Consider the following 10,716-nt stretch of genomic DNA (forward strand, 5'->3'; position numbering starts at 1 on the left):
AATGGGTCAAATCAGAGGTGCGTATGCCATTCTCATCTCTATTCATGTTTAGCTTTTTTATCCATTCCCCTTATGATAAAATACCAAATCTCCCCCATTTGGAGTGGAATGTTCATTCCCCCCTCCCATAATATCCGTTTGTATTAAAAAAGGAAAAAAGAAAAACATATCCCTGCATTTAATTCTCATTCAAAACGTAATCTCTAAGAATTCATTAGGTTGCCCTATTGCTATATATAGCATAGGCTCTCCTCTTAAGAAAACTCGCAAATGCATCATCTTTTTACTAGTTTGCATTTTTCATTTCATTTTCTCTAAGAGCCATGTCTAGAAAGAAGGTGAAACTAACCTACATCAGTAATTACTCGACTAGAGAAACAACATTCAAGAAAATGAAGCAGGATCTAATGAAGAAAGTGAGTGAACTCAACAACCTTCCAGCATGTGCCATAATCTATGGCCTATATCATTCTCAACATGAGATTTGGCCATCCTCTCTCCAAGTGCAACACGTTCTTAAAAAATTTAAGACCGTGCCGGAGATGGAACAAAGCAGAAAGATGGTGAACCAAGAAAGTCTTCTGAGGTAGAGGATAGAGAAAGCCAATGAACAACTGAAGAAAAAAGGAAGGAGAACAGAGAAAAGGAGATGACAAGGGTGCTATTCCAGAGTCTGACTGGTAAGTCCCTCCATAGTTTGAACATGGTTTCTTTGAACGATCTAGGTTGGCTGATTGACCAAAGCTTGAAGGACATTCGAGTCAAAATTAAGATTCTGAATTAGGAGGAGGAGAACAAACAAGTCCAAGTAGAACCAACAGGACTGCTAGTGGCTACAACAATAGATTATTGAATGGAGAGGTAGGCTTTCGAAACTAATAGTGTAGAGACGATGCAGAGGCATCCATGGCTCATGGGCATGAAGAACCCACAAGATCAGTGTATGGAGGTAGGGGTTGGTGGTGGAGATGAGATGATTATGCCATTTTGGGGTCAAAATCACATTAATGCTATTTGGTCTAATAATGCTTTTTTTCCTTGAACTATTTAGTATTTGTTTCTGGGCAGTCTCTCTGTACTGGCCAAAAGTTAAAGTGATTTATTTGATTATTTTGAATTCATAATTCACGCCGAAATGTCGTCAGTCACAAGGACCAATATAAATACAAATAATTATATAAGATTAATACAAATATGTAAGTGCAGTAACCACAAGAGGTTAATCCAAATATAGAGGAGTTCACCAGCAACAACAAGCACACAAGATATACCTCAAATGGTGAAACATTGAAAAACCTAAAAAATAAATTTGATTGATTAAAATTTTAAAAGTTTCCAGGGGAAAATTGCATTGGCCCGTAGACCAATAGTCTAGGTTTGAACCCTCTTGGTACCTACCTTCCAAACCTTGGCACCACTATCTAATATTATGAGGATAAAAGGGTATGAAACTTAGTATTAAACAAGTAAAAACATTAAACGAAACCAACATTCTAAAGTTGTGTAGTTACCCTCCGAAAGAAGTTGAGCCCATATCGTCAACACGCCCCCACACGTGTGAATAATTTTCAAGCTTAAGACATGGGAGTAAGTGTGGTTGTTGGGCCCAACACGTGAATATATACTCTAATATTATAAAGGAAGTTGAGGTTCCATCCCAAAATTAATTACAAAAAGGAAAAATAGCTCAACTCCGTATAATCTCATGCTAGGTCCTTTAACAGTTCAAAGTTAGACAATACTCTCATCATCCTCGCCCCTTCACCCATTTTCCCTTTTTTTCAGTATACTTTTTCATTTCTGTTAATAAATCTGAAACAGAAAACACATAACAGATGACAGATTATCCTCCACCTCATTAGGGAATGTCCTAAACTCAAATGTCATGAACTAGAATTTATTTTGTTTTTAAATAGATTAAAATTATTAAATAAATTAGAAATAAATGTAAAGGCCCGAATTAATCGTCGGCCCAACAAAGGAATATGGGTTGAGGCCGCCTGCTTTGAGTCGAAAAGAGAACAAAAATGTGGGAATTGACCTTGTCATGCGTCCTCTCCGAGAAAGATTTCTGATTGTTTTATGAGTGTGTGTGTGTATGTGTGTGTGTGTGTATATATATATATATATTAAATTATGGGTTGACACCTTGCTCCTCAAGAACACTTTGTTTATTATTAATTTTTTTTAAATCAACGCTTAATATTGATGTGCAAGGCAATTTAGCATTGTTAATTGATTTATTTTAGGGAATATTTATATGTACATAATTTGCAATCCCTAATCAAGGATGGACCAAGTGTCTTTGACCAATGAAGCTTCTAATCTTTAATAAATCAAAAAGAAGTCCGTTGGAAGCCAGAGCTTCAAGTATCTTCTTGTATAAAGGAGTGCCTCTGAGCTCATTGAAAAGCAGGCATTTCTCATTGCATTTCAGTTGAGAGAGAGAGAGAGAGAGAGAGAGAGAGAGAGGGAGAGAGAGAATGGCGTCAAAATCAAACAAAATGAACAAGCATATTTGTCTCTATGCCCTACTAGGACTGTTTGCAGGTGTTATTTTCTGCTCTTGCTTGCACTCAAATGAATTTGGAGGAGCAACTTAATAGAGCCCCTCTTACACAGAGTTTTGGTGAGTTCAAAATCTGTCTCATACCTTTTGTTGGCTGAAATACGTACCTTGACGGTATGAAGAAAACATTTATTACAAGGCAAGAAGCATTTCTCCCTTTGATTTTAGAGGAAAAAAAAATATATGTGCTCTTAACAAACACTGTAATCTGGCTGTGCAGTTCAATTACAAGGCACCGTGGCTAGAAGGATACAAGATGCCTCGATCACTTTGACAGTAAAATTCCTCCATTTCTTCATTGCAAGGTTTCTACAGTTCCGACATTTATCCCCCGTGCAGCCACCACCTTATTCTACATCGCGGGAAGCATGCACTTGAACTGTTCGATTCCATAGTCAAATCTGTACCGACAACTTAAACATAATAGGGGAAAGACTAGAACATGTAACATGTATAGGACCACTGCATTGAAAAAATTATAGTGTTTTTGCTAACTGTAAAATAGACGAAGAATTAAAAGGTCAATGCAATTTATCACCATCCAGCCACTCAAGTGTAGGAACTAACTTGACCAAAAGCGACTTGAAGTTTTCACCAGAAATTGCATTTCCCACAATGGCTAAAATATTGTGTCAAGCTCAAGCTTTTAAATATCAGAACAGCTTCCCAATTATCTTTCACACTGGCACCCCAAGTCACAATTTCGTCACTGTTCCAACTACTATCTTCTGTATGGGAAAGAGGTGTAGAACATAGATACCTTGTCGTGTCAATAGTGTGCGAGCCTATCTCATTGTATGAGATATCCAACACTTCTAGTGACTTCAACAGTCTCAACGGCCCCAGAGCAGTTAAACTACCGAGCTTGTTGTTACTCAGATTTGAGCAAGACAGAAGCTGCATGGCCTCCAATCCTGTCCAAAAGCCCAAGTATAAGACATTCCTCTCAACAGAAAACAATCAAATACATCTTATTGGCTACTAAGATGCATAACGTACAGACAAAGATAGATAAAGTTGCAGAGGAAGTTCCTGGTCCTCTGGTTCCTCCAGAAAATGTCACAAAAGGGCAAGCTCCCGGAACTGCAGATACTCAACTCAAACAATTAACAGAGCAGTTTCACGGTCGAGTACTTGAGTTCCTCAACCATGGATGCAGTGCTCAGTTCTACATCATATGGTTTTCACCAGCAACCAAGTTTGGCAAAAGAGAAGTCATGGCCACGGACAGTCTCTTAAAATTCAATCCTGAAGGGTGCTTGATGATCCTATCAAAAAGCATGGATTCAGGAAGTGGATACAGAATCCTGAAGCCGCTTCTCGATCGAGGATTCAAAGTAAAAGCATTAACACCAGACCTGCCCTTTCTAGTCAAGAACACCCCAGCTGAAACTTGGCTTCAAGAATTATGACTAGTCTCAGACAACTGTGTCATTTGCCCTGATATGTATACTTCTTAAGGAAATTTTTGGGCCATAAGATGGTGAAGGTGAAGCCTATATGCTTAGGCATTTGACTTACCTAGTCACATCACATGTAGCAGAACCCACTATCTCTCTAGTAGATGTTCATAGTTCCATTACAGAAAGGGTCGGGGGTGTGAGCAAGGAGTCGTCGTGGCCTGGTGGTGGTGATCGACTCGTGAGAGAGAAGGAAGCAACAGCATGAGGTTTTTAAAGTCAGAAAAAAAAAAAGGACCCGCCCAGGCGCCCAGACCCGCCTAGACCCGCCTACCCACCGCCTAGACCCGCCTAGGGGTAGCCTAGGCAGATTTTTCGAATCTAAAGCAAAAGAAAAGAATTCATAGCTATTTGCATGTCCCAACCAGTGTTTTCAAAGGCAGGCCTTGGCGCGCGTGGGAGCGAGGCGGCAGGGAATCGCCCGAGGCGGTCTGCTGTTTCGCGAGTTGCATGTTTAGGGCGGGGAAGGCGTGAGGAGGCGTTGCAAGGCGGAGCAAGGAATCACCAGATCTGGAACCTTCTGAACCGGAAGAGATTTTGCAAGTCTGAATTTGGCTGTGAGGAAGACAACTGAGGAAGACGATAGCGCTTTTTTTTTTTTTTTTTTAAGGGTTGATAAAACGACGTCGTTTCTATTTCAGTGTTTAAAACTTTAAATGAAACGACGTCATTTCACAAAAAAAGGGGAAGTTCTGATTTTTTTTTTCCCTTACCTTTATTCTAATAAACTTTTTTTTTGGTCAAGTATTCTAATAAACTTAAGGTAAGAAGATATTAAAATCTTTCTTGCCTTTTCTAACTCCAGCCGGCTGTAGCTTTATTCTACTTACTTTTATTTTTTATTTTTATTTTCTAAATTAATATATTAACACATGGACTTATATATATATAGTATAGTTGGATGACCATTACAAATATCCTGACTCAGATTTTCTTTTATTTTGGGTGAATATTACTGCCTGACTGAGATTGCATGTTTCAATTTGGTGGTCAGTTGTAATGGTTGGAAATGAAAGATTAGTTTTACTATGTTAAACCTTTAACCTTTTTTTAAAAATAAATAATTAATTAATTAATATATTAACACATGGACTTATATATATAGTACAACCCTAAATATATAGTGAAAGTTACAATTAGTGTTTAATTTATTACCATTAAATTTTTTAATTTTAATTCATTGTTCATACGTACGGGAAAGAGGAAAGTTAAAAGCAAGTCCATAAGAATGATGCTTGTGAATGAAGATGATGAGAGAGATAAAGATCCTTCAACATTTGATAGTGGGAAATATCATTTTCATACAGTTAATCAATATAATAGTAATGCTAGTTTGAATGATATTCATGTTGAGGAGTGGGATGAGTGAACTATGTTTTTCTTTTGATGTTGAATAAATATTTTATGTTTTGGGATTGATTATTATGCTTTGAATGACAATTAGTACTTATATTTGATTATATTTAAAAGATTGTTATGGTTCAATAAGAATTAGTTGTACAATTTAATTGTATTGCATTATTCATAAATTTTTCTTAATAAAATACATTAATATTCAAAAGGCTTATGCCTCGCATAACGTAACTAAAACGCCTTGCATCAACGCCTCGCCTTTCAAAACATTGGTCCCAACTTGAAGCAGATTCTTGTCGTCTCATGCTATCAGTTTTCGAATTGAAAAATCTTACATCTTTGCAAGCATCAACACTTGAAAGATACTCTAGCCTCCCTAACTAGACCAGTAACAAAGGTCCAAGCCTTACCTGCACACAGCTTGCCTGGATGGTTCCTGATAAATAAAAAAAAGGGTGATTTCAGCATAACCCATCACCATAAAAGCATCCAACTTCAAGCTCAATCCCAGACGTAAGTTCATGACAATTTGGTTTTCTGTAATCTATCTATTGGAGTGTGCTATTTTCTTTTATATTTTATTTTTAAATTTTTTGTTGTAGAGAATAGTAAGAAGCTTGAGTTAAACTTGATTTGGTGCTTAACAATGCTTTTGATTTTTAATTTTTTTTATTTATAAATAAATTGGTCACACATTTTTCTAGATTCAAAGTTGTCGTAGTTTTCAACTTCAGTTGACAAAACTTGAGATACAATAAGCAGAGCTTAAAGTGTTGTGGATAAGGCATCCTATTTTACATGTGACATGTGAATTTGGTTGTAAATCTTCATATATGTATTATAGTTGTCATTGAATTAAGTCTAATAATGCCATTGCTAAAAGGCCCTGTAGCTAATGTATTAGTAGCCAGCATGCATCACTGTAGGTAGATGCAGGACAAAGTTCTTCCATGTTTTTCGGCCTCATTTTGATTGCTCCTATTATGGTTTAACTTCTATATCTGTACAGCTACAGGAATTGACAAATAATGCAGCAGAGTATGTTCGGTTATGGATACGGCGGGGCAAAAGAGCAGCGCGTCAAGGTAAAATGCTCAGGAATGACATCTAGTGAATGAACTGGGAATTTACCTTCTTTTTTGTTTTTTTAATGGGTTATCTCCATAAGTTAAATATCGTAGTCCTCTATAATAGGTAGTTGGATGACCATTACAAATATCCTAACTCAGATTTTCTTTTATTTTGGGTGAATATTACTGCATGACTGAGATTGCATGTTTCAATTTGGTGGTCAGTCGTAATGGTTGGAAATGAAAGATTAGTTTTACTAGGTTAAACCTTATGTTCCTCTGAAATGTCTGTCATGTTCAGATTTCATCTTTAGGAAGTTTATGCTTGGAACATTTGGGAGGATCTTTATCTCTAGATCAGCATATCTTATTTACTTGTGACAATTTGTCTTTATTCAAGCCATGAAAATTTTCAGTCTATATGTAATGCCAGTGTACATAAGAATGGTTTCTTTCCCTATTCTTGCGTTCAGTATCCCTATGTGCCCTTTTGATGTATGATAGTATCTCTTTACAAATCGAAGACGACTTGAGAGACTTCTCGACGTGGAAGCGATGATGCCTTCACTACAAGATCCTGAGCACTTCAGCTTCTGGTTTAACTTGCAGCGGCTATTGTCTTACAAACTAGTATGAACACTGGGTTCCCAGATCAAAGAGATATGTGGATTTCCATCCAACTGAGGATAGTGTCTTGTGGAAGTCGGGTTTTGCTTTCTTTTTCATTTATCTATTTTTTCCAGTGAACTTCCTTTTTAATTTCTTGATACCCTCAAATGACATGTCTCGAGAAATAGACATACTTACCTGCATCGGAGTGTATATGGAAGTCCCTTGCAATGCTCTCAACCAAGATGGGATCTGCTGGTTTGTGGTTTTCATCTTAGGCAACAGTATATCACAGGGGTTAAAAGAATTGAATGTGAGTGTTTGATGTAGAATCTGACCACATGAAATGAAAGGAACAGAAATGAACTAGAAAACAGAGTTCAAATGGCTAAAATACAATTGTGCTACATATTGGGAACGAACCACTGTATTACTTGTCAATTGTACATCTCTGTAAAGGAGGCAAACTGCAGCATTTAAGTTGAATGAATCTGGTGCAATAAACCTGAACCGAAAGTGCATGATAATGTATTCAGAAATCATTCATATGCAACTTCGGAAACGTTCACACTTTTTCTTTTTCCTGTTAATAATCTCTCAGCCTATATTAAGGTGAGACGAAACTATGAAAAATTGAAAAAGTTGGTAAGTTGTTGTCAGCGCATTAATAATCTCTCAGCGCATTATCAAAACTATAAACTCGATGTTATTAAGTTGTTTACATGCAACTTGCAAGCAATGCTGGACATGATTTAATTAGCATCAATCTCATCACGCCATGTACTTTTTTTATGAGCCAATTCTGTTATTTACGAAGTGAAACAAAATTTCGTCCATATGACTAAGTTCTGTTTCCCATGATGCATCTAAGAAAAGAAAAATAGAGAGTCTGAGGCATTTGCTTTTGTAGGTTGATTGAGCAAAATGGTGCTTGTAATGCTGCTCCATGGGTTGTTATCTCCATCAGAATTGGAAGAGCAAGCAAACGGGTTGTCGCCAATTCCATCATAGAAAATTCCACCGAACTCATCATCACTACCAAGACCAGCCTGTGGCTGGTCCTTTGTTTCTTCTCCGTCAGTACTGTCATCCTCCGAGAAGTTTGAGTTCTTCTGAACCAACTCTCTGAATATTGATGATTTAAGGACGAGGCCAAGTGCGGTGGGAGACGATGACTTGCTACCGGTGTTAAGAGGGATGCTGCTACCGATGACTTCTTGTTTTCCCGGGGGGGGGAGGCAAAAGGATTTGTGTGTGAGAAACACTCCTCTGTTGGGATGTAGCTGTTGGCCATGAATGGCATATTCTGAGGCTCTGCGACTGTCTCTGGTTCTTGAGTGGCTATTGGATCGTCTGCTCTTGGCTTTAGCCATCTTATGTCAGAGCCCAAGTCAAAGTTAGTCACAACATTGATCCCTCTGTACTCAATTGCTGCAATGTCATAGCCACGAGCTGCTTCCTCTTGGGTGCCTGAAATGAGATTAAAAAGACACATTGCTCAGCAAGTGCAAATTCTCATCATTATAGTTTTCAACTTTCTCTTTTATGACAGTTTATATTGCAGCTAGTTTTTGGATAATGTTTCCAAAAACTCTTCCTATTCTTGCTTCCCGTCGACCATGATGATGGTACCTACAACGGTAGTGTGTAAAGGTGGATGTGATGTATGCTAAATTTAAACCTATTCCCACAAGAAGTTGCTGTGAGGATCTAACGTCTAGCCGTGCGGCTACAATATTTTTAAACATAAAAAAAGAGTCTAGCCGAGCGGCTATACAAATAAAAAATTTTAAAAAGGGCCGCCTAGGGCTTAGGCACCCACGTGTCAAAACAGTATAGCCGTGCGGCTATACGATTTACTAAAAAAATTTAAAAACAGAGCAGACAACTGCGTATAGCCGCTCGGCTATACTATTTTTAAATAGAAAAAAAGATGGCTCCCATCGATTAGGCGTCACGTGTCAAAACAAGCCTACTTTCTAAAAAAAACGGAGTATAGCCGTGCGAGCATACCTTTTTTTTTAAAGATGACCCACATGTCGAAAATTAGTATAGCCGCCCAGCTATACGTTTTTTAATAAAAAATCTTAGTATAGCCGCGCGGCGATACTATTTAATTAGGCGGAGCCACAAGCGCGGGAAACACAGGTGGACCTCTTCCTCTGTTCTTGTTTCGAGGACTCGCCTGAAGTCAAATTTTTATTTTTCACAAAATATTCAGAATTCAGAAAAACAAATACAAGAGTGATTGAAACGGTCGAAATCAGAAATTTGGCTTACATTGCCATAAGAGTGATTGAAACGTTTCCCAAGTTTTTGATTAATAAAATTATTAATCGAAATCAAATTCAAAGCCGACCCTATCAAGTCCATTAGCCACACTTACCAAAGCATCATGGTGCTTTGTTTATAAACACATTTATAGGAGTGCGGATTATCGATGTGGGATTTTCTCAAAGGGCACCTCAAAGGATAAACCTACAGAAAAATCCAGCGCGTCAAAGGATAATTATTTTCATTTTGTGTTTGTAGAAGCAAGGTGTTAAAATGGATAACAGATCAGTGATAATGGATGGCAATGGGTAATGTGTCTGCTATAATTGTGTGACACCTTGATGAGTTTTAAAAGTTTCATGGTGGGTATTTATTTGAATTAGTTGGTGTGCACCTGAAAGTGCTCAGCCGAAGGTAAAGTAATATTCTGGTGTTGGTTGTTTCTTGTGTAATTTCAGCTTAAGATCTAAAAAGATCTATAAAAATCCACCAGGCAATCTTTTCATTAAGGATTGCTTGTTTCATACTGCAAAATTTTCAAGTCTTGTGCTGCTGACACTACTGTAATGAAATGGAAAATAAGTGTGCGAAGAAAATGGAAAAATCATCTGAAAGAGAGCCTTTGTGATTCTTATTCCTTCATTGCTTTGAAAAAAGCAAGTCCAAGGAATTCTTGATTCTGGAATTAATATTTAAGCAAGCCACAGCTCTCTTTTTCCTCCCAATTACAAAACACGAACTTAGGTTCGATTCCCCACTCTCCCAATATCGCTTCTATAAAAAAAAAAAAAAACACGAACCTAGCCTTCTGCCCTTACGGGAAGGACAAGGTTAGCCAATGCTGTCTCCAAAATTCCTGCAGTTATTCTGGTTTGTTAACCTTATGATGCATCAAAAAAGGGCCATTAAGCAAATTTAAAATTGATTTTTAAACGAAAAAAGCTTTACTAAATATAATAATACATCTGATTGTCATTCTCATTTATGCTTACATGTTAGAAAACAGGGCTCAAAGTATAATATTTATTCATTAATATGTCCAATTACTTCCTTGCTCTAGTTCTGTTTTTCATATTACCATGCTTTGTGAATGCAAGTCAGCAAGGGTTCGTTAATAATTATTTTTCAACTTTTTTTTTTCCTTTCGCACAAGCAAGGGCTTGTTAAGTCGGATGGATCAGCCATAATGATCTGTAAAGGCGAAAATGAAGCTCCACCTGCTGAGAAATGCTCAAAGTGAGCAAGCAGATGGGGCTGTGGCAAGGAGGCATGTGTCTGTTACGCTTGTGAATTGCATCATGATTAAACATTCAATAGCAATAACTTATGACTATGAATTTGTTTTGTATCTGTTATTTTTCTATTTGTTCATGTATGTATA

General features: G+C 37.4%; 1 protein-coding gene and 2 pseudogenes across 1 annotated transcript; 2 read left to right on the plus strand and 1 right to left on the minus strand.

The window, feature by feature from the left end:
• The first annotated feature begins 291 nt into the window (after window positions 1-291).
• Window positions 292-1,042, plus strand: LOC103327413 (agamous-like MADS-box protein AGL80 pseudogene; annotated as a pseudogene).
• Window positions 1,043-3,555: 2,513 nt separating this feature from the next.
• LOC148917978 (uncharacterized) lies at window positions 3,556-3,981 on the plus strand. Its single transcript, XM_089050465.1, has one exon. It carries the CDS (start codon window positions 3,556-3,558, stop codon window positions 3,979-3,981), a length of 426 nt encoding a protein of 141 aa, XP_088906591.1.
• Window positions 3,982-7,927: 3,946 nt separating this feature from the next.
• LOC148917979 (uncharacterized) lies at window positions 7,928-9,458 on the minus strand (annotated as a pseudogene).
• Window positions 9,459-10,716: the final 1,258 nt, after the last annotated feature.

Source organism: Prunus mume, linkage group LG4 (genome assembly GCF_029339155.1).
Source record: "Prunus mume cultivar Tortuosa linkage group LG4, ASM2933915v1, whole genome shotgun sequence".
In the NCBI taxonomy this organism is placed as follows: domain Eukaryota; kingdom Viridiplantae; phylum Streptophyta; class Magnoliopsida; order Rosales; family Rosaceae; genus Prunus; species Prunus mume.

Excerpts from the sequence above, each read along its gene's own strand:
- LOC148917978 (XM_089050465.1), top strand. The coding sequence starts at position 3,556 with ATGCATAACGTACAGACAAAGATAGATAAAGTTGCAGAGGAAGTTCCT.